The 24,396-nt window shown below is 41.3% G+C and overlaps 1 protein-coding gene across 2 annotated transcripts; it reads right to left on the bottom strand.

Moving 5' to 3' along the window:
• Positions 1-1,531: 1,531 nt before the first annotated feature.
• Positions 1,532-4,295, bottom strand: LOC147425145 (uncharacterized). Of its 2 annotated transcripts, none has more exons than XM_086500250.1 (3): positions 4,139-4,295; positions 2,486-3,359; positions 1,532-1,993 (listed from the first exon to the last, which is right to left on the bottom strand). In XM_086500250.1, the coding sequence occupies exons 2-3, from the start codon at positions 3,262-3,264 to the stop codon at positions 1,897-1,899; spliced, it is 876 nt and encodes a 291-aa protein (XP_086356376.1). In that variant the 5' UTR covers positions 3,265-3,359; positions 4,139-4,295; the 3' UTR covers positions 1,532-1,896. The 2 variants fall into 2 exon arrangements, with proteins under 2 accessions (XP_086356376.1, XP_086356375.1); XM_086500249.1 differs by lacking the exon at positions 4,139-4,295 and adding an exon at positions 3,829-4,100.
• Positions 4,296-24,396: the final 20,101 nt, after the last annotated feature.

Below are 24,396 nucleotides of genomic sequence, written 5' to 3'. Positions count from 1 at the left end.
CCAATGTATTTTGATCGCTAACAGCGTCGCAAGTGCACACCACCTCTTGTAGTGAAACCCTTAAAGACATTTGTTTTGGAGTTTCCCAACTCAATTGTACACTCATATGGTGTTTATGTTTGTATAATGTATGTATGATGCAATGGAAAGTCAAGATCTCCAAGTAGGGTCTACTCTTTGGAACTATGAAAACTGGTGCTGAAGGCTTTCATTGGACCTATGCATTGCTTCTCTTAGCGTTTGGATGTTCTATGGAATGCTAGAAACTCTATCCGATTCCCATACTTTTCACAGTTTTACTGTACCTCAGTCTATGATTAGAGACAAGCTGATCGAAGATTGTGAAGCACAACATGAGCACTTGCAGGTTGAGGTGTGCATTTCATCATCATGAATGTAAAGTTGTATCAAATTGTAATATAGAAAAGAGAATTCACCAAAAGAGAGAGAGAGAGAGAGAGAGAGAGAGAGAGAGAGAGAGAGGTAGAAAAGAGAATTCACCAAAAGAGAGAGAGACACAGAGAGAGAGAGAGAGAGAGAGAGAGAGAGAGAGAGAGAGAGAGAGAGAGAGAGAGAGAGAGAGAGGAATAAGAATGAGGAGGAAAAGAAGAAGAGGGCCTACAGATTCAAGAGATACTAGTTGAAGAGAGAATAAAAATAAAACATACCTTCCAAAATTTGAAGGGTGCCCCACTGTACATGGGCTAAAACTCCCTCGACACACACCATCCCTTTTGGACGTGCCAGCAGAAAGCAATTAAAAAGGACGAGACAGTTCTACTTAGGTGAGAGCACAACCTCGATATAAAATAATTACCAAATTAGTCACTTGTGAAGAGACTTAACGAATGCAATAAAAGGCTAGAAAAATTGATAGCCAATAAAAGGTTGCCTAATGCGATAAAACCAGTGACACAAGCTTTACCCTACGAGGCACAAGAACATTTTCTCATGTAGGAAAACAAAGTCTTTTCCATTGTTTTCATGCAACGAATATCATGAGCTTCTGCTGGAGAAGCACCGCAAACCTAGCTAGGTACAATTGGGGGCAGGGGACCGCCGGCCCGATACTGGGAATAACATCATGAACTTTTGCTCGAGAGGCACCGCATACCTAGCTAGGTACAATTGGGGGGCCGGTGATCCCCTGCCCCCAATCGACGTACCTAGCTAGGTATGCAATGCCTCCTCACAAAAACTCATTATGTTGAGGTAAGTCACAATGTGAAAATTATTGTGAGAATTTGTCCAAAACTCCTTGTGAGGGTATAACGTGGGTTTTAATGACTTCCTCGCTTCGAAGAACATTACACTTGAGTGCTTCAAAGAGAGAGAGTGGTCATGGAAAACAGAAAGAGCTACTTGCTCAACTAACTAAACTGACTACTACAAAGAAAATCTCCCCACACATATTTTAACTTAAAAAGAAAATAAAATGAACTAATTATTCCATGGACCAAAGACTACATCTTGATAAATGAAAGAAAATGGGGATAAAATAAATGAAGAAAAATAGACAAAATAGTGCAAATTGTGAGCAAAATATTGCCAAATTGTGAGCAAATTGGCAGAGATGAAATCTTCCCCACAAGGTAATAATTTCCTACTACTAATACTACATGAAACCTGCCAATTATACTGAGTATACATCAAAATAACCAGAGATAATTAAGACTAATTACCATTGTTTACAATTAAATGAACCATGACATTCTCCTGCGAACTATGCACCCTAACAGTAATGGCCGTCCGCCGCCGCAAGTCATATATGATCAGCTGATTCTACATTTCCTCTCCCTGTTTCAAGTGCTACGTCTAGCTACATTTCTACAAGTGTGATTAATTGACCGGAACAGTAATACAGACAATTAGCAGCTGCCATTGAAATTACAATGTTTAACTAGTATGTCCTGAGGTAAGAGTGAACAAGGCTGCTGCACTTTCTAGTTCATCATGTTCTAAAGATTGCGGATCCTTGATCGACGACTCCCCACTGCAAACACACATTCAAACCTGTTAAAAGTAATCTTGCAAATTGTGCTCTGATTAGTTTTATGCATATGCTAATTGCAGCTAGTTACAATTATGAACATATTTAAATGATGCAAAATAGTACTATAACTAGCATGCTTTGATCATTCTGAGCACTTTATAAACCTAATAAAAACATAAAGCTTTGATGCCCTAATCAGCAGAGATTAAAGGTACTTCAATGCCCTAATCAGAAAAATGTAGTACGTTTCCCATACTAAATAATTCGATCAACAGACAAACTCTATTTAACGATATTGTAATACAACCTGCTACATTTCTTATTCTAATGCATTGTTACCCTAAATCATACTTTCAAGCTACAATTAATGAAAAGACTTGATGTAGAAATGTATTACACATAGCCTTAATAGATCCATTTTATCATTTAATCAAATGGTGATCTACATACAAACAGACTTCATTTAACGATGTGATAATTACTAATTAGTACCTGGACTCATAGGCCTCTGTTTTTGGTGCCGAATCATGAAAAGAATTTTGATGCGGCTCAAAATCAACGAGCACCCGCGTGTCGAAGCTTGGCTTCACGTCTACGAGCTGCATAGCGCCAGGCTTATTTGATGTCACAAGGCAACCTGCATTGCAGCTAGACGGTGAGATATTGCTATTCATGCATACTGTGTCCAATTGAGACTGCATATGGGGAGATGTCGCCATGTATTGATATAGCCAGCTGGGCGGCGCGGCCACAGCATTTGGGGACGCTGCACTCACTGGCGTAATCATTTGCTGTACCGGCCAGCCTTGATTATTCATTCCATTCGCAAGATTTTCGACCGTTGTCGTCGTGCTCATCGTCGTCAAATGATTCGAAAATGAGTGCAATTGCTGCTGCTGCTGATTATAATAAGTCAGTGTTTGTTGCTGCTCTAGAAGGTGGGTTTGTGTGCGCACATACTCCAGCTCCTCTCTCAACATCTCTGCTTGGCTTTGCAGGAGGGAGATAATGCCGAAGCATCCGTGCACCGGATCTCGATCCCGCGCATCGGCCTCATATAGAATGGACTTCATTGCATCGTTGCGCTTGAGTGGGTCCACTTGTTTCAAGATGCGCAAAGTGTTGCTCACTCCGTAGAGCTTGTGGACATTGAGGAACTGCTTGGGCTGATCCGCTGGGAAGTAGGGTGCGAGGGGGCACTCCGGCGAGCACTTTCGGCGCTGAAATTTGCATGCAGCACAAGCCTGTGGTGTACTAGTATTGCCTGTCATACTCTGTTGTGAATTGTGTGGGCGAGCATCCAATGACCAAATCACGGCCACTCGGCAATGTTTAATTAAGCGGCCGCTCTCTGGAACCAACTATACTGCATAGCCATTAATTTAAAGCATTAGGATATCAACATTATAATCATTTGGATCATTTTTTAGTAATGCAAGCATATTATAAGCAATGGGGGTCCACTTTGTCAGGAAGACTTCATTTTATTCAGCATTAGGGTACTATCAACAGTATTAATTAAGCTCACTCTGTCAGAATGACGTATACATAGCCATTTTAAAGCATATTAGAGTATCAACAATATAATGATTTGCATCATTTTGTTTGCTGATAAAAGCATATAATCAAAGTGCTAATCATGCCTGATTAGGGGAAATTTTTTGAAAGTAGAACTAATTAAATCTTCTGAAAGAGATTACTATAATGCAGTTAAAGGCTTGAAATTCACGCACAAAAACCTGCAATCTGGCTACTTAAAAAGCAGCATTAAATCCAAACTACTCCATTATGAGGACAAGTTAGCACTGTTCAATTAATCCAAAGCAAAGACATACCTGACTTCGAGGATCCTCTGCTAATTAATTAATTGATGCAACTAATCACACGAATTAGCAGTATGAATCGTTATTAGTAGGAGTAGTACATAAGGGCAGATCAGCAAAAAGCGGCTACTTTTTACACACAGAAAAACACAAGAGTGAGTATAAGAGGAGGGACCGCCTTGTGGTTAGCCTCAAATATAGTAATACTCTTACATACATGCACACGTACACTAAAAGTAGGCCAAGTCATACGCTCAGAAAAAAAAAATGCTTCCCTTATCAGAAACCCTAAGCTTTGATTCTAAGGTTTCGGACATCCCACCATTAATATTGCCCATCGCAGGCGACTCGGAGCTGCCTTATTATATTTCTGCCCTCCGCATTTAATAATTTAATTAGTGAGGACTCTGGGCGCTGAATTTCCCTTCTGGAGGACCGCCAAATCTAGAGCTCTTTCGAAACTGGGCGACTCTAGCGAGAGAGAGAGAGAGAGAGAGAGAGGAGAGAGACTCAGTGGCGGAATATAGACTCAATGCATTTCTTACGCGCGCGCGCGTGCGTGCGTGCGTGTGTGTGTGTGCGAGAGAGAGAGAGAGAGAGAGAGAGAGAGAGGAATTTTCAAAGTACGCTTGTTGTTGGGGAAATTTGATTGGGTGAAGGAGGCTGCCTATTTCATCAGAGCTGATGGCAGAATAGCCCACATCCTCCTTCCTTCTATTTTGAGCCCCATTCTCCCATGCTTCCCCTTGCCTCTCTTTTACCCCTTCACCACGAAGCCCAAATTCACATTTTTCATTCTGATTTGTTTGGCTCTCTCAAGTGAGTGAAAAGCACGCCTTCCATCTTAGAGACGCTTTTTATGGAGCGGGGCTAAGACGGCCTTCCCATAAGCCGTCTAAAACTGCCTCTATCTAGCCTTCTAACTCAAAGTTGTGGGCACATACACATGCTACCGGTATTGTCACAGATGGTATCACTACTTGCATTCGCCTCCAAACTAGACGGTGCCTCGACCACCCTCTAACCTCAAGATGCGCCACTTGACAGGGTACAAGTCGCTATGCTTATGTGTCGTACATGCAACGGCACGTCATCGATCGGTGCTTGCTGCTTCCTTTGTCCACCGTATGAGGTCATGGTACGACTTTTCAAGGGGCCTTCTTTTTGGAAGGTCCTCCAATTTACCGGGCATTTGAGACCGCCCTCTAAACCTTCTCCTCTCACGATAGCTACAAGCTCTCAATCCCCGTCTCTCCTTGTAACTCTACCAAATAGGGCACAATAACGCTTATACATGCATTGCTTCTTCTTGAAGCACTGTTTTGATGCCAAGGAATATGAAGGCTATCTCTCCACTTATTATAGGCAACCCCCAAGCTGCTTCATAATGGCAACCCCCAAGCTGCTTATTATAGGCAACCCCCAAGCTGCTTCATAATGGCCCTTGACCTCACATTAATCCCCCCTTCGAGAAGTGTTTTCGTCCTCAGAAATAAAAGTGGTGTATTTCTTCTTAAGAACACTAATAACTTTTTAAGTGGCACCTTCTTCAGGTCGGTCTTTCCACTTACCTAATGCTTAACAACGAACATGATGACGTGTACGTACATCTAAAATGCTCTCGGGTTCATGAGTTGGATTGTAGCTTCAATGAAATTGACCAAAACTTGATGGTCAATGACATTGTCGTCCCTATGCAAGCGTTTACGTATACGTAAATCATGATGGTTTAAAATGCGCTCCGGTTTATGTAGTTGGATTGGAGCTTCAATGACATTGTCATCCCTGTGCAAGCGTTTACGTAACTGACTTACATGAAAAATTGGATGAGTACGAGAGTCTGCAAGTAACAAAATTTGTAAGCTATATCTCAAACTCGCTTAAGTATTTTGAATGGGCCACAATATCTAGGAGATAACTAAAGCATAAGACCAATTTTTAGACTTTCTGAATGCTATGGAACACGTAAAAATACCTCCTCACCTTCCATGAAAATGATTTTCCGATGTTTCTCATTACCATATTTCTTGAATTGATCATCTGCTTGTCAAACATTTTAATGAGCAATCTGCAACATATATAAGGTCTTAAATAAAGTATTGGCTTGTTGAATTTTTACAATAGCCAACCACACTGTAACTAGTTATCTAGGTCAAATATCATACATAAGCATGAAAGGACTAAGCTCAATTATAACATGCTTCACAAATTATTGTGAGAAAACTTTAAAATAGGGAGATAATCTTCTAGATAATTGGATTTCTTCTTGCTAAGGTACGCTCTTAGCATGTCCTCTAGCACTTGATTAACATGTTCAGTGTGTCCATTCATCTCTGGATGATCTGCAATAATTATATTGAGTTGTATTTTCAATCGTTTAAACGTAATATGCCAAAAATGACTATTACACATGGGTTCACAATCACACACAATATTATTGGACAATTCGTATTATCTATGCAAATTATCCACAACCAGTTTGGTTGGAATAAACTCATGAAGTTTAGGACACTGATTTGCAATCACCCAAGCTGAGCCATGACTACGTATAGTGGTTAGTAGACCCACAAAAAAGTCCATAGAAAGACTACACTTGTAGTGAGTGGAAAAATTTTATAAGTTCTGTCAATGAATTTACACGCCACTATAGAAATTTCATTACTTAATACTAGAGCCCATAACACCTAGTATGCATACACTATCACCAACTTACTCGAGCCTACCTTTTATTACTGAAATTATTGGTGCTTGCCAATGCTCTTCAGGACAAAGGTTCCACACATAAAAAACATGAAATACGAGGGAATAAATGTAACATTTAATGGCCTAAAAACTTATGTGTCGCGGAAATTAGCATGAACATAGTGGGCATTTCATTAGAATAGATTCCTAATGAGCATTACAAGAGTGCTTGGTTGGAGAGAGCAACAAAAAGCATAACACCTAGTTAGATAGCATCAACAATACTTTCAAAAGAGAGATAAATTAAGCTATTGACAACAGTTGAGGACCGGATTTGCATGAAGCTGGTCCGCCCTCCAAAAGGCTTTGTATTATGGTTTCTCCCATCAAGAGAGACATTGTACAATACAATTCTTTGTGTTCCTTCAAGACTAGCTAGTGCAATGAAGATGAAAGCTTCATGCACTAAGCAAAACACTTAGCAAACACAACATCAATTATCCCCGTTCTCAGACCCAAGACCTCACACACCTTCGAAGATGGTGAGAGCTAGCAGGGTAGATTGAGAGGAAGAAGGAGTATCTTACGAGAAAGATGTACATCTCCTCACATAATCACTCATATTAGCATAGCTTAGCTTAGTAATTAGCATGGTAGAGGAGATGAGCATGCATTGAATCTTGGCTCTTGGTTGGATTTGCATCCACATGCCAAGAGTGTGTCGATGTAGGCTTCTATCTCACAAGCTTGGAGTAGGTGATGAGCTCTCCATTAAAGCTTGGGAAGAGATAGTCTTTTTCTTGCTTCTCCCATCGACTGTGCGAGAGTGTGTGTGTGATACTGCCTTGCAAAAATCAGCCCCCTCTCTCTCTTGGGCGAGCCCTCTTGCTATTTGCTCTTGCTCAACCCTCATTGGCCCTCCCCAAGTCAAGCCAATGACTATTAAGCAGAATAAGTGATAGCCTTCTGACATGTGTCCCCCTTTCCCCTTTTGTGAGAGCTTTAGGTAAATTAATAATTCAATTAAACTCTCATTGGATCCCTTTGCCTCCTGGACAATAGGAATCAGGCAAGCCATTGGGCTGCTAAATGCTCATTGGACCCCTTGGGAGACTGTCCAATAGTCTTCTAGAGGACTTAACTCTCATTGGTTCTTTTATTAAGTGTTTTTAAATTAATTAAACTAGATTTAATCTAGCCTAATTCTCATTGGTCCACCTCCAAGGCCATCCAATAGGAATTGGGTACACCTTGTGGGCATCTGGCCTAGGGAGCTGACATGTGTCCCTCATTCCCTTTGTGTAAAGGGGGCTTGTGTGTGTGTGTGGCTTTCTCTCTCATCCCCTACATGCTAGGATCGCCCCTTCCTATGTAGGGATATTTAAAGAATTTTTTGGTCACACACAAAGAATCCAATTCCCTTAAGGTTGACCTTTGGACACAACCTTTGAATTTTGGAAGTCTGAATGGGCTGAACCTTAGGGTCTTTTTAGCCCATTCTTGCACATGGCTCTTTTGCAGATGGCCCCCCCTTTGGATCCCTATTTTCCCTCCTTTGGATCCCTATTGTGGCCGGTCTGCTAGCTTAACCAATATTCTAGCTTTTTCTCCCCTGGCACTTCCCCATATTAAATGATCAGTTTTACATGAGAAAATAATTTAGGAGAATTAGATATTGATTATTATGACATTACCTCTCTTTTGAAATCATAGTCGTCCTCGACTATGGTGTAGAGAAGATAAAGCATATTCATGAGTCCTTTTCTTAGCGGGTAGAGGATCCCTATGTTACCCTACGACATCATTCCACAATGGATGACTAGTCCATTTGGCGCTTCAAGCTGTGCCATTCGGTAAGCACTTTGTCCTTTGCATCGCTTGCAAGGAATTGCTTCATGATGGAAACTCGTAGAGTTTTCCATGTCTTTGGAGCTTCACCATTTCCACGAAGGCTAGCCCACCATTGACGAGCTGATTTTTGGAAGTGCATAGCTACATGGCGTAGCTTGGAGGACTCTGTGAAGCCCTCATCTCCAAAGGCCGCATCAAATTGCTGGATGAAGGCCAACACTTTGTCGGTAGCACCGAACGTGCCATCATAGGTGAGAAAAGAGATACTCTTTCCTCCCTCCTTGAAATTCTTTAGCTTTTGTGACCTTCGCCATGCAGGAAATGATTTGCGATGTCCTCCCCTCTTGTATTCTCTAGGAGAACAGCCATAACTTTCGTCAGAAGAGGAGGAAGGTGAAGAAGAAGGAGAAGAGGGTGACCTCTTCCTAGCCCTTTTCTTCCTTTGTTTCCTCTCTTGCCTTTCAAAGTGATGAGGAGAAGGACTATGTGTTGATCTTTTCCTCTTGGGAGGAGTAGGCGATCGTCTAGACCACCGTCTTCGTGGAGCCACATCTTCAGAGGAACTTAGACTTTCATTGCTTTCTTGCTCTTTGGATTCCTCCTCTCGAATGGGAGAGAGTCTTCTTTTGGGGGTCTCTTCAAGAGGCCTCCTAAGCTCTCTCTCCTCTTGGAGAGGAAGGGAAATTCCATAAGCACGAAGTTGTTGAGTAACTTCGGCTTGCAAAGCAGGGTTGCCCATAGCTTGCTGCAACCTAGTGACGAGATAATTCACAAACATGGGAGCATCATCATTAGCACCTTCATGTGCAAAATCAAAGTTATCAATGTTCATTCTACTCTCTTGATTATTGTCAGTCATGTTAACAAAATTTATGTATGTACTTAGTGTATGCTTTGGCAATTCAAAACCTTAGTTGCCACTCCTCTTAGCCTTTGAAAATCGGCTCTTAAGTATCTACACCCATGGCTCAAAGTGGTTAATTATAGAGAGTAGAGGAGTAGGTCTAACATAGCAGAGTTTCCAAGGGTTAGCTCCTTTCGGACTTCTTATGGCTCAATAATGGTAAAGCTGTAGGCAACTCTAGAAAGACTCCATTATTAAGTCCAAATCTCCCGAGGTGTGCACCATCCCCCACATAGTGGGCTCAACAAAACCGATAATAGATCCCAGTTCCACTTACCCTATTATAATTAACAACATCAAACATTTATAGGCTACTTAAGGACCTCTCTTCTTAAGAAAAAAAAGAGAAACCAAATGCTCTGATACCAATGTAATGTAATTGGCCTATTCAACTTGAGAGTAGTGGAAATTAATGAGAGTACTTTTGAGAAATAACTTTGTGAGCATAACGGGTGAACATATTTGAAGATGGCAACATAATCATAGCAATTAGTTAACTTGGCATGAACAATACTTTTGCAAGAGAGAGAATTTAGAGAACATGACAACAGTTGAGGACCGGATTTATGTGGAGCTGGTCCCCCCTCCAATAGGCATTTGTATTATGATTTCTCCCATTAAGAGAGACTTGTTACAATACAGTCTTTGTGTTCCTTGTGACCTAGGTGATGCAATGAAGATGGAAAGCTTCATGCATCACAAACATAACATAAACTTGAAGAAAGCTTTAACTATCCCAAGCCTCAGTCCCAAGACCTCAAACACCTTTGAAGGTGGAGAGAGCTAGCAGGGAATGAGGAAGAAGAAACATTTCATAGGAGAAAGAATTAGTTCCTCACTTATCATACTCTTGTTGCTAGCATACATAATAGCATAGTAATGAAGAAGAAGGAGATGGCAAGCTTAAGCATTGAAGCATGGCTTTTGGTTGGATTTTCACTCCATAGCCAAGAGTGTTGGTGTAGGCTCTCAACCTCTACTTGCTTGGAGAGGGAGCTCTTGCACTTTGCATAGCACACAATGAGAGTTCTTGTGCGTGTGTGTGGGTGAGTATACCCCTCAAGCAAGCCCCCTCCTTGCTAGGTCGACCCCCCCTTCTAGCTCATAATTGAAGCTCATTGGCTCTTGCCAAGCCTAGCCAATCACAAGCTTGGGCCATTTCTAGCATTAGGTGTAGGCTTGGGACAAGTGTCCCCCTTTCCCCTTTGAGAGAGAGGACTTGATAAATGAAAAAACAATTAGATAATTCAAGTAATTTATCATTGGACCCCTTTGAATCTTAGCCAATAGGATTCAAGCAACACATGAAGGTAACATGGGTAGGGACCTGACATGTGTCCTTGCTGCCTCTTCAAGTTGGGGCTTCCCTTGTGTTTGTGAGTGTGTGTTCTCTATCTAATCCCTAGGAAAGGGGCTCGCCCCCCCTCTTGTAGGGATGCTTTTGACTTTAGGTGTTCAAGCACCTTACTCACCAAGCATGACAAAGAAATTGAACTAGGGGGTATTCCCACAAGCATCTCAGGCAAGCATGTCAAGGCACCTCAAGCACCTTAATCAAGCGGCAAGTCAAGCACCTCAATCATGGAGTAAGTCAAGCACCTCAAGCACCTTAATCAAGCACCTCAAGCATGACAAGCACCTCAAGCTTGGGCCGGGTTCCCACCTCAAGCTCAGCCCTAGCTTACCTAAGGTCAAAGGACTTTTACACACATTATTGGAGGTCTTCAATGAAGCTAACCCTAAGGTCTTTATGCTCCATTGGTTAGCATTGCTCTTTGATAGACCATCTCCCATTTGGGCCCCTTTACCATTGGCCCCGTGTTGAGATAGATCTATAAGCACATATCTATATCTTAACACTTGTTCCCGTTTACTCTCCCACATTAAGTGATCAATTTAATATGAGAAAATCATTTGGCTTGGTTAGATATTAGATTTTATGACATCCGCAAACTTGATCTAAGCATGCATACTACTTCATTTTTGTGCACAATAAAGAAAAAGAGAGTCTTATAAGACAAAAAGTTTGTTCATTTTTAACATTTTGTACATTTGCTTACTCTTGGGAAGCATCGTAAGCATTGACAAGGTTTAGGTTATCCTTTAATTGTATGGCTTGCATCCATCTAGCATCTTCAAAAGGATAATTCTTAAACTTAATAAGATATCGTCGGATAGTCTTACCGCCTCTTAGTATCTTGTCTTCATGTCGGAGAATGGACTCGGGCTGCAGCACCTCCTCTTGGTCCTCGATCTCCGGTGGGTCTTCAATAGTTGGTTCTTGAGGTGGCTCTCCTTTGTAAGGCTTTAATAGTCTCACATAGAAAGCATTGTGTATGAGCCAATGATTGGGCAACTTGAGTTGATAGGCCATCTCATTGATTGGCCTAAGAATCTGGAAGGGACCATAGTACCTTTTTGCTAGTTTAGCATAGTACTTTTGGTGTCCCGTAGGATTCTTGGCCGTCGTGTGCCTTAATCGAGCCTTGGGAAACTTTAATAAGACCAATCATTTTCTTTAAAGGCTTGGGCTCTTCTGTGCTTCTCAGCAGCAGCCTTTTGCCTTTGCTGTGAGATAGAGATAACATCCTTAATCTTTTGAAAAGATTCTTGTAGGTCTCGCCTATACTCATCTGCAACGAAGATCTTCCCATGTACCTTAAGTAGCAATGGACTTTTTGATCTCCCCTCAATTACCTCGAAAGGTGCTTTTCCCGTGGAAGTATGTACAGTGTTATTGTAAGCATACTCCACTAAGGGTAAGTACTTCTCCCATTGGGATCTCTGATCTACTTCCGTTACATAGGCTTTTAGTAGATCGAGAATTGTTAGGTTAGCTATTTCACTTTTGCCATCCGTTTGTGGATGATAGGCCGAAGAGAAGTTTAGCCTTGTAACTAAATTCTCAAAGAGACCCTTCTAGAAATTACTGGTCATTCTAGGATCTCTATCCGACACTATGGACATTGGCAAGCCATGGTACTTGGAAATTTGTTAAATGAAGAGGGTTGCCATTTGATGGGCTTTGATAGTCTTTTTGACAAGTATAAAATGAGCTTGTTTACTGAACCTTTCTACTATCATCCATATATCCCGTATTCCCATGGATAGACTTAGGCAATCCAAAGATAAAATACATGGATATGCTCTCCCATGGTGAATTAGGGATTGGCAAGGGTTGAAGAAATCCAAGTTGCTTCCCTCTATCAAATTTTGTCTTCTGGCATACCACCCATTTAGAAACATACTCTTGTATGTTCACTTCATGGTAGGCCAATAGAAATATGTTTCAATTCCCTTTAAGGTAGACTAAATCCTTGTATACCCCGCATAAGGTGGAGCATGAGATTCATACATTACTTTCTCACGTAGTAAGTTAGTAACGCATAGTCTACTGCCATAGAGAAGATAAAATTCTTGTAAAGTAAATGGTTCTTCTTTTTTCCCTAATGCAAGGGATGAAATCACATCTCTAAAATCGGGATCAATAGAGTACTCATCTATCACTGAAGATAGATCATTGTGAATTGCTATGGAAACCGCATTCACTCTCGGTCGTCTTGAGAGTGCATTAGCTACTTGATTATGCTTGCCAGCAATGTGAGCAATATGAAAATGAAATTGCGAAAGGAAATTTGCCCACCTCATTTGTTTGTCGGAGAGCTTGGTCTGCGTCATGAAGTACTTAAGACGTTGGTGATCCGTTCGCAGAATGAAAGGAGTCCCCAATAAATAGTGCTTCCATGAGTCTAAGGCATGTAGAACTGCACGGAGTTCCTTTTCGTATATTCCTAGAGCTTGCTCAACAAGGTCGAGCCTTCGACTCTCATAGCCTATGGCGTGCCTTTCTTGAAGCAAAACAACTCCAAGGCAATCACCACAAGCATCACATTGGACCTCAAATGGTTTTGAGAGATCCGGTAGTGTAAGCACAGGTTGAGAGATAAGCTTTTCGAAAGCATTGTCCTCCTTAGCAGACCATGTATACCTAACGATTTTCTTTGTTAGGTCATGTAATGGTCCCCCAATTTGTGAGAACTTTTCTATGAAGCGTCTATAGTATGCACACATACCTATAAAGCTTCTTAGTTCGTGAAGATTCCTTGGTTTAGGCCATCCTTTTATTACCTCTAACTTGGATGGATCCATTTGGATGCCATCTTGAGAGATAATGTGACCTAAATACTGAATCTCTTGCAAGAAAAATTCACTTTTCTTTCGATTAACATAAAGTTTATTCTCTCTTAAATTTTGAAATATTACGTGGAGGTGTTTCTTGTGTTCATCTAATGAATTAGAGTAGATGATAATATCATCAAAGAACACTCCAGTGAAGGTTCGATGAGGCCTGAATAGCTTCTCCATCAAGCGGTTGAATGTGGTTGGTGCATTGGTCAAGCCAAAAGGCATGACAATGTACTCGTAAAGACCAAATGTGGTGCGAAATGCGGTCTTTACAATGTCTTGATCAACTATCCTTATTTGATGATAGCCACTTTTTAGGTCAATCCTATTGAAGTAGGTCAATCCTTGTAGCTTATCAAATAGGTCTTCTACCCGTGGAACGGGAAACCTATTCTTGATAGTGATCCTATTTAGTGCTCTATAGTCGACACACATACGATATGTGCCGTCTTTCTTTTGCACTAATAGCACAAGTGAGAAAAATGGAGATGAGCTAGGCCTAACCATGCCTTTCTCAACTAACTCATGCACTTGCCGCATAATCTCCTCTTGTTGAGCTTGAGAAACTCTATAAGGAGGTTTGTTAGGCGGTGAACTTCCTGGAAGAAGTTCAATTGCATGGTCATCATTACCTCGTTTAGGAGGTAGCTCACAAGGAATGTCGTCAATAAAAACATCTTGAATTAACCCCTTGAGAAAATTGGATAACTCTAATTCCTTTTGGTTTCTTTTATTTTCTTTTGCTAAAGCATTAGGTTCATTTTTAGAATCTTTAACAAAAATCATGTACACGGAAATAGAGCTCTTTATTGACTTGTTGAAAGCTGGTGTATGTACAATGGGGATAGTGTTACCCATTTCCTTAGCATCTATATATATGTCTTTTTCCCTGAACTTAAAGGAGATTCTCCTTTCAGGAAATTTAACATTGGCATCCAGGCGATCAAACCATGGTACCCCTAGGATTACATCCTCATGCTTGAGAGGAGAGATAAAGAAGTCCTCTTTGTCCACATAGCTTTGAACATGAAGCCTCAATTTCCCAATTAAGGGAGTGACTGAAGCTTCTTGCTCGTTGAAAGCACTATCTGCGGGTAGGACATCTCCCATCTCGTAGGCTTCTATGCCTAGCTTGTTGGCAAACTCTATAGATATAAAATTGTGAGTAGAACGAGGGTCAAAGAGAATAAAAGCATCATGTTCTCTTACCTTTCCCCAAGCATGGCATAGAGGAGATCCTTTGTGGTGAGTTTGGTGAGTCTCCTCCTCTTGGATTTCAACCAAGGAAGCTCTAGGAGGATCTTGGCGGTTGTTCTTTTGGGGACAAGCACGGTACGCATGCCCTTGCTCACCACACTTGAAACACGGGTTATCCTTACGATAACGCTCAAGCTCTTCAGGAGAGAGTTTTTTCTTACCTTTGTAAACTCCCTTCTCTTTAGCTTTGTGGGAGTTGCCCTTAGGAGACTTTTGGACATTGTCCTTCCCCTTAGGCTCATTGGAACCCTTGTTTTCCGTGGGCTTATTATTTCTTTTAGCCCCCGTTTGGATATTGATTCGAGAGGCCACCATAGTATGGTGTATTACCGCCGATATGGTACGTGGCCTTTGGGAGTTGACATACTCCGCCATTTCTTTGGTTAAGCCCGCACAAAATTGTTGCTTTTGCTCTCCAAAATCCAACTTTTTGAAGACAGTGGCTTTGAGTTGTAGGTCCCAAAACATGTCTACATATTTGTGGATGGATTCATAGAGAGAGAGCTTTAAGCTTCGTCATTCGGTGAGTACTTTGTCTTTGGCATCGGTGGCCAAGAACTGCTTCATAATGGAAGCTCTTAAAGCTTTCCATGTTCGTGGAGCTTCAGCGTTGGCTCATAGGCTAGACCACCATTGGCTGAATGACTTTTGAAAGTGCATAGCTACATGGCGTAGCTTAGAGAACTTCGTGAAGCCCTCATCTCCAAACGCCGCATCGAACTGTTGGATAAAGGCCAAGACTTTGTCCTTAGCACCAAAGGTACCATCATAGGTAAGGAAAGAGATGCTCTTCCCTCCCTCTTTGAATTTCTTCAACTTGGACGACCTCTTCCATGCGGCATAGGATTTCCTATGGCCTCTTCTTTTTGATGGTTCAAAGGTTGCACCATCACTTTCTTCAGAAGGTGAAGAATTTGAAGAAGCTGGAGAAGAGGGTGACCTCTTTCTTGCCTTTTTCTTTTATTGTTCTTCGGCGCTTCACCATCGCTTTCATAAGAGGAAGAGGGTGAAGAAGATGGAGAAGAGGGTGTCCTCTTTCTCGCCTTTTTCTTCTCTTGCTTTTTATCATCCCTCTTTGAATTGTGGTGAGGAGAAGAGTGTGATGGTCTTCTCCGCTTTGGTGGTGATGGAGAGCGTTTAGCCCGCCGTCTTCGTGGAGCCATCTCCGCCGAGGTGGCGGGAGACTCCCTTCTTTCTTGTTCCTTCGGTGGAGGCTCTTGAGTTCTCGTTCGGTAAGGAGATACATCATCAAGAAGTAAATTCTTGAGCCCTTCATATGGATTCTCTTCTTCTTCCCGAATCGGAGAGAGACCTCTTTTGGGAGTCTCACAAGGAGGCTTCCTAGGTGTTCTCTCGTCATGGTGATGAGCTTGGAGAATCCCGTGAGCACGGAGCTGCCGTTGCACTTCCCATGGCTTGTTGAAGCCTAGAAACAAGATAGTTAACAAGGATCGGAGCATCATTAGTAGCTTCCTGATTGGAAAAATCAAAGTTATCAACATTAATTTCACTCTCTTTACTATTGTCAGCCATTCTAACAACTTTTAGGTGTAAACTTTTTAGGTGTACTTTGGCACTTCAAGCCCTAGTTGCTACTCCTCTTTACCCAGGCTTTAGAAAAAGCACTCAAGCTACTGTACCCGCGGCTCGAATACCATTAATTGCAAGGAATAGAAGAGAGGGTCTTTCATCACCAAAATAGCACCGGCTCCTGTCAAGCTCCTAATAGCTCAATAGTGGTTAAGCCGTAGGCAAGCCCCGTAAACTCCACTATTAAGACCATAGCTCTCGACGGTAATGCCCCGTTAACTGCACGAAGGCAGGCACATTACAAGGCTGAAAAATCCCTATTCTACTTACGCATAGGCAATAAATAATACCAACCATTTATAGCTAGCTTGAGGACCTCCCTTCTTGAGCAAGAAAAGAGAAACCTTGTGCTCTGATACCAATGTAACATTTAATGGCCTCAAAACTTATGTGTAGTGGAAATTAGCATGAACATAGCGGTCATTTCATTAGAATAGATTCCTAATGAGAATTACAAGAGTGCTTGGTTGGAGAGAGCAACAAAAAGCATAACACCTAGTTAGATAACATCAACAATACCTTCAAAACAGAGAGAAATTAAGCTATTGACAACAGTTGAGGACAGATTTGCATGGAGCCAGTCCCCCCTCCAAAAGGCTTTGTATTATGGTTTCTCCCATCAAGAGAGACATCGTACAATACAATTCTTTGTGTTCCTTCAAGACTAGCTAGTGCAATGAAGATGAAAACTTCATGCACTAATCAAAACACTTAGCAAACACAACATCAATTATCCCCGTTCTCAGACCCAAGACCTCACACACCTTCGAAGATGGTGAGAGCTAGCAGGGTATGAGAGTAGATTGAGAGGAGGAAGGAGTATCTTACGAGAAAGATGTACATCTCCTCACATAATCACTCATATTAGCAAAGCTTAGCTTAGTAATTAGCACGGTAGAGGAGATGAGCATGCATTGAATCTTGGCTCTTGGTTGGATTTGCATCCACATGCCAAGAGTGCGTCGATGTAGGCTTCTATCTCACAAGCTTGGAGTAGGTGATGAGCTCTCCATTAAAGCTTGGGAAGAGATAGTCTTTTTCTTGCTTCTCCCATCGACTGTGCGAGAGTGTGTGTGTGTGATACTGCCTTGCAAAAATCAGCCCCCTCTCTCTCTTGGGCAAGCCCTCTTGCTATTTTCTCTTGCTCAACCCTCATTGGCCCTCCCCAAGTCAAGCCAATGACTATTAAGCAGGATAAGTGATAACCTTCTGACATGTGACTCCCTTTCCCCTTTTGTGAGATCTTTAGGTAAATTATTAATTCAATTAAACTCTCATTGGACCCCTTTGCTGCCTGGCCAATAGGAATCAGGCAAGCCATTGGGCTGTTGAATGCTCATTGGACCCCTTGGGAGACTGTCCAATAGTCTTCTAGAGGACTTAACTCTCATTAGTTCTTTTAGTAAGTGTTTTTAAATTAATTAAACTAGATTTACTCTAGTCTAATTCTCATTGGTCCACCTCCAAGGCCATCCAATAGGAATTGGGTACACCTTGTGGGCATCTGGCCAGCTAGGGAGCTGACATGTGTCCCTCATTCCCTTTGTGTAAAGGGGGATTGTGTGTGTGTGTGTGGATTTCTATCTCATCCCCTATATGCTAGGCTCGCCCCCTCCTATGTAGGGATATGCAAAGACTTTTTTGGTCACACACAAAGCATCCAATTCCCTTAAGGTTGACCTTTGGACAGAACCTTTGAATTTTGGAACCTTAATATTTTGGAAGTCTTAATGGGCTGAACCTTAGGGTATTTTTAGCCCATTCTTGCACATGGCTGTTTTGCAGATAGCCCCCCCTTTGGATCCCTATTGTGGCCGGTCTGCTAGCTTAACCAATATTCTAGCTTTTTCTCCCCTGGCACTTCCCCATATTAAATGATCAGTTTAACATGAGAAAATCATTTAGGAGAATTAGATATTGATTATTATGACAATAAATATGTAAATAGTATCTCACAAAGGAACGGAATACTTCACACTGTGACTACTAGATAGCCTTGCTAAAATATTTGGACCATAATAGAATGTGAATTTAAATCACACCTAAGAAACTGAAAGGTATTGCTAATGGCTTCAAAAAAATTAAAAGGTATTCTTGATTCAAAGATTCCTCAACAAAAAAAACAAAGCGCTAATCTATAGCACATAGCAACGGGCAATGACGAAGCACATAGATTTGCAACAGTATTAGCTCGAAAGGACAAGTACAACATTGTGCACGCGAGAGAGAGAGAGAGAGAGAGAGAGAGAGAGAGAGAGAGAGCAAAAAACGTGAAAACGAAGAGACAAAGCATGTAGATTTTCAACAGTATCAGCTCATAAGGACGAGTACAACACTAAGAGAGAGAGAGAGAGAGAGAGAGAGAGAGAGAGAGAGAGAGGGGAAAACTCTTAAGAGAAGAGAAGAAAATGCTAAAGAAAAATGAAGGAGAAGAGAAACACCTCTTTATATGGAGTCATGGACACAAAAGGTCTTTTGACTTTTAATCCTCATATGTCTTTTGACTTTTCACCTTCATGTGTCTTTTCATTTCCTAAACTCACCCTTCACTTATGCACTTAATATGTTTTGAAAGAATTTTTATTTTTTTGAGATTGGGGAGACCTAATGGCTTCAAAAATATTAAAAGGTACTCCTAATTTAAAGATTCTCTCAAAAAAAAAAAATGATGCGCTAGTCTATAGTACGTAGCAACGGGCAATGACGAAGTACGTAGATTTGCAACAGTATTAGTTGAGAAGGACGAATACAACATTGCGAGAGAGAGAGCGAGAGAGAGGGAGAGAGGAAACTTTGAAGAGAAGCAAATGTTGTACAGAGAAAATAAAGAAGAAGAGAAGCACCCTCTTTATATGGACACAAAAGGTCTTTTGACTTTTCACTTTCATATGCCTTTTGACTTTTCACCTTCATATGTCATTTGAATCTCCACTTTCATCTTTCTTTTCATTTCCTAAACTAGCTCTTCACTTATGCACTTAATATGTTTTGAATTTTTTTTTATTTTTCTGAGATTGGGGAAACCTAATATGTGTACAAACATTTTCCACGAGAAGACATAGCCTTGCTATATATGTGTGTAATAGCTATGCAAAATTACAGCCTAAAAAGCTGAAACAACCATCCATCAATGTTGTTTACAAAATCGGTGACATTAACAATCCTTACTAAATATGTTACAATTTTTGGCCACTGAATTTGTTCCCAATACCATGTGCTCAAAGGGTGTAATAGATGTATTTGACCAACACCTAGGACTCTATTATGGCGCATAATTGAGGAAACAAGTATCAGTGTCAATCCCAGAGACTTATATTCTCCTCGTGTGGAATGTGTCTCATATGGTGATGTCATTAAATATGGGATCCATTGAGTGCGGGAAGTGCCTGGGTATGGAGATAATGTGAAACACTCAACGATAGGAATAAGAGGGACCCTCATAAACCCTACTCCACAATGGCTAAACCAAACTCCATTAGTTCCTAAACCATGTTGTACACCTTGTGACTAACAACACGTGCCAAAAATAATTGCCATCGTATTGGCTATGACCGTCGTAAGAGATGTGACCACAAAAGATTATAAAATACCCAGAGTGGACCCCACAATTCCATGATAAAGAAAAGTAATAGGTATACTAATCTCTAAGATTTTCCATACTCGCTACCATGTAGAGCGATGTCTGACCATGTCACTTGCATCAAATCCATTTGGGCAACAGTCTCCTAGGTCACGCATTCCTATTTTCTCGAGGGACTTGCCTCCTCATTGGGCACATTTTCTCGAGGGACTTGCATCCTCCTTGGGCACATTTTCTTCATGAGAGATCTCCTTGTTTTGCTTATTCCTGTCCTCATATGACTTGAGATTCATATTTTGTTGCTTGATAGTGTGATCTTCACATACAAAACAATTTTTATCCCTCAAATAAATCCAACTATTATCAAGGAAAATCTTTCATTTTGTCTCATCCGGCATGGTGCATACAATTGGCCGTTCTCTCGAGCAAGGAGTTGCTTGCTTATTTTGTGCTCCATAAAACATAAATCTTGACATGCCAAAGTGGATTTTGATAAAATATTCAATAGCAATGGCAAGAGAAGGAGGTGTCTCTAACTTATCGTCTAGAGTTACATAAATAACAATGTTCTTGGAAGGTCTCTCCCGTTCCATTCACTCTACTACATCCATGAGATAGAGATTACAAACCACATTGATACCACACTCATCATCCCAAGATTTTTTTGTGCGTACACTTTTCATGTTGTATACATACCAGCTCTGTTATGGATATGGGATCTGCACATTTATTACTCAAGTTGGCATTAGGAGCTATGGTCAGTTATGTCGGCCGGCCAATGTGTATTCATTTCTGAGCATTGAAGAATCTATAAATGAAATAGTGCAAGAGGGAATCAAGTGCTCATTAGGAGCTATGGTCATTTATGCCGACCGGCCAATGTGTATTCTTTTGTGAGCATTGAAGAATCTATAAATGAAATACGTGCAAGAGGGAAATGCTCACTCTTGCACGGCGGGAGATCGCACCCAATGTCTGTGTACTTCTTCTCTCGTCTCCTTTCTTCTCTCTCGCAGTGCCAGTGTAGTACTCCGCTTTAGGTGTTGTACCTGCATGCGATCTCTTGCTCTATCTCGCTCTCTGTCTCTCTCTGCCCGTGTATCATGTGATTATGCGCTTATGGGGTTGCTAGTAGAGAGAGGAAGGTACACCTCCTAGAGCGAAGTGCTATGTCGGCATAGCAAGAGAACAGAGAGAAGAGGAGAGAAGAAGACACAAGCACTGGGTGCAATCTGCCCCCGTTCAAGAGTGAGCATTTCCCTCTTGTTGCGGCACATCATTAGTGGCCACTACCAATGATCAACTTTCACATGCCACCACACTATTTCCATTCATTTTCACTATTCGTGCTCATTGAAAGACCTCTAAAAATCAATGGCGCAATTCATCTGTAGGGTTTTCAGTGGTTTTGCGGTGGTGTGAGGGAGTCAAGCAAGGAGTTTTTCAGTTGACAAGAAGTCATTTTTCATGCTTTGTCTTTGAGAATTACTATTACATACAACACTATGTGCAATGGTTTCCCATCAGAGAACCTCGAGGTATAAATTTTTCCACAATCCCTTGGACACATTACCCAGCACACTGGTTGCGACATTGTGCATTGTTTTGGCAAGGATATTATCAATTATCCTGAATGGGAATGGCAATCTTTCTACACATGTTAGGGCTGCTATGCCTGAATAGGGCAACACTCTCAACTCCAAACCTTGTTACAAAAACTTATGGTTATTGACACATGTATTAGAGCTCCTATGCCTTGTGAGGAATGACTCTTCGCTTTGAAATATTGTTATGAAAGTTTTTGGATGTGGATACATGTGTCCTAGAGTACCTACGCCTTGTGAGGCAGGGCTCTTTGCTTTGCAATAATGTTATGGGATGATGGTTGATACATGTGTACTAGAGTGCCTACGCCTTGTACGGTAGGAGTCTTTGTGGTTACATTATATGTGGAGCTGGCCCACCACATTTTGGATGGATTGATATAAAAGGATATGATGAATTGGTATGGAAAGGTGGACAGATGGAGGTCTACTTGGAACAAAAACTCTAAGCAAGGTTGGACTCCGCACCTATGAACATTTACTTCATTTTATGCACTTCCATCACACCATACACATGTTACACATTTTTGCACTTTTAAATTGCTTCCTACTAATCATTCTTACTCTTTTGGTTTTTAGTTACATATTGTGCTATGCAGGCATGTACTCAAAGTTTTCGAGAAAGTTTTGTACCTCGCACTCAACTCCACAACTTCTGAACCTCACAACTCCAAGCAGTTGCTTTTTCAACCCCAGAGTATGTTATGGATATGGGATCTTTACATTCATTACTCAAGTGCTCATTAGGATCTATGGTCATTTACGCCGGCTGGCCAATGTGTATTCATTTATGAGCATTGAAGAATCTATAAATGAAATATGTGGAAGAGGGAAATCCTTACTCTTGCACGGGAAGAGATTGCACCCAGTGTCTGAGTGATTCTTCTCTCATCCTCTCTTCTCTCTCGCGGTGCCGGTGTAGCACTTTGCTTTAGGAGGTGTTCCTGCACGTGCTCTCTTGGTCTATCTTGATCTCTGTCTCTCTCTATTCGTGTATCATTTGATTATGCGCTTATGGGATCTCCAGGTATGTTGACTAGTCTGTTTTATGGCTTGCAATACGTTATTGTTGGTATTCGCAGGGCCTTGGCGGTCCCATTTGTAGCAAGCTCAAATTTCTCCTCTTTCAATCTATGAACATACGTATGTGCTCCTTCAAAGCATTCAAGTCCATAAGAGAGCATTTACATTCCTTGAATTCCTCTTCAAGTTTCATGAAAAGTGTTGTTGCATCTCAATATCTTCTTCAGATTCTCATTCACAACAATAAGAACCCTCAATCATGCCATTCTCCATTGCAAGTTCCCGTAAGCCTTCACCTTTCTTGTTTATGGTCTCTTGCAATGATACCAAGTATGCCATAATCATGGTTTTCAATGTCGTTGGTTGAGTGGTTCTGTTGTTATCTCCATATTAAGGAGATTTTGGATCACTTTCTAAAATGGTTGTGGACCTTGTTGAAGAAGAATAACCCTCGCAAGTTCTAAACAACATTGTCTGTATCCCACACCAAGATTGGGAAATATGTGTTCCATTAGAAAGAGAGAGCAGTTCTCAAGCTATGGGATCTAGAGGAGGTATTGGAGGATGGACTTTAATGTCAGCCTTGCCAAACTCGTAATTGAAACTTTTGACACTGAACATAATCCTGCTAAAATCAATGCTTGGGGACTGTAAATTTTAACAACAGCTCCGAAACACATTCTCAGAATGCCATACAATGACAAGGCCAAGGCATGCACAACAGAAAAAGTCAACAAGTTTCTGGGAGAGGATGCTCAAGCCTTTAAGAAATGCAAAAAGGGGTGTAATGGAATTGGCCTATTAACTTGAGAGTAGAGAAAATTAGAGAGAATACTTTTGTGAAACTACTTTGTGAGTATAGAGGGTGAACATAATTGAAGCTAGCAACATAAACATGGCATTTAGTTAACTTGGTATGAACAATACTGTTGCAAGAGAGAGAGAGAGAGTCTAGAGAACATGACAACAATTGAGGACCGGATTTATGTGGAGCCAGTCCCCTCCAGTAGGCATTTGTATTATGATTTCTCCCATCAAGAGAGACTTGTTACGATACAATCTTGTGCTCCTTGTGACCTAGGTGATGCAACGATGATGGAAGCTTCATGCATCACAAGCATAACATAAAATTTGCAAAAAGCATTAACTATCCCAAGCCTCAGTCCCAAGACCTCAAACACCTTTGAAAGTGGAGAGATCTAGTAGGGAATGAGGGTAGGCAAGAGGAAGAAGAAACAAGAATTAGATCCTCACTTATCATCACTCTTCTTGCTACCATACATAATAGCATAGTAATGAAGATGGAGAAGATGGAAAGCTTAAGCATTGAAGCATGGCTCTTGGTTGGATTTTCATTCCATAGCCAAGAGTGTTGGTGTAGGCTCTCAACCTCTACTTGCTTGGAGAAGGAGAGGGAGCTCTTGCACTTTGCACAATACACAATGAGTGTGTGTGAGTGTGGGAGAGAGTATACCCCTCATGAAGGTCCCCTACTTGCTTTGGTCGACCCCCCCTTGTAGCTCATGCTTGAAGCTCATTGGACCCCTCCAAGCCTAGCCAATCACAAGCAAGAGTCATATCAAGCCCAACAAGGGTAGCCTTGGGACAAGTGTCCCCCTTTCCCGTTTGAGAGAGAGGACTTGAAAAATGTAAAGACGATTAATTAAATCTCCTAAATTATCTTTGGACCCCTTGGGTGGAAAACCAATAGGCTTCAGTCACACCATGAGGAGGAACTTGACAAGTGTCCCTTTTTCTTTCTTTTGTACCAGGCATGCCTTGTGTGAAAGTGTGTGTGTGTTCTGTCTCACCCCCCCTGTTGTAGAGCCCACCTCCTCCTTGTAGGGATTCAATATTGAATTTTTGGCACACCTTATCTCAAGCACCTTAGTCAGCAAGCATGA

Source organism: Adiantum capillus-veneris, chromosome 25 (assembly GCF_014529385.1).
Source record: "Adiantum capillus-veneris isolate H3 chromosome 25, ASM1452938v2, whole genome shotgun sequence".
Lineage (NCBI taxonomy): Eukaryota > Viridiplantae > Streptophyta > Polypodiopsida > Polypodiales > Pteridaceae > Adiantum > Adiantum capillus-veneris.
This window is presented reverse-complemented; position numbering and strand designations above follow the sequence as displayed.

Coding starts and splice junctions, on each gene's coding strand:
- LOC147425145 (XM_086500250.1), bottom strand. CDS start 3,264: ATGACAGGCAATACTAGTACACCACAGGCTTGTGCTGCATGCAAATTT. Junction 1,994..2,485: donor ACAGAGGCCTATGAGTCCAG/GTACTAATTAGT, acceptor GTGTGTTTGCAG/TGGGGAGTCGTCGATCAAGG.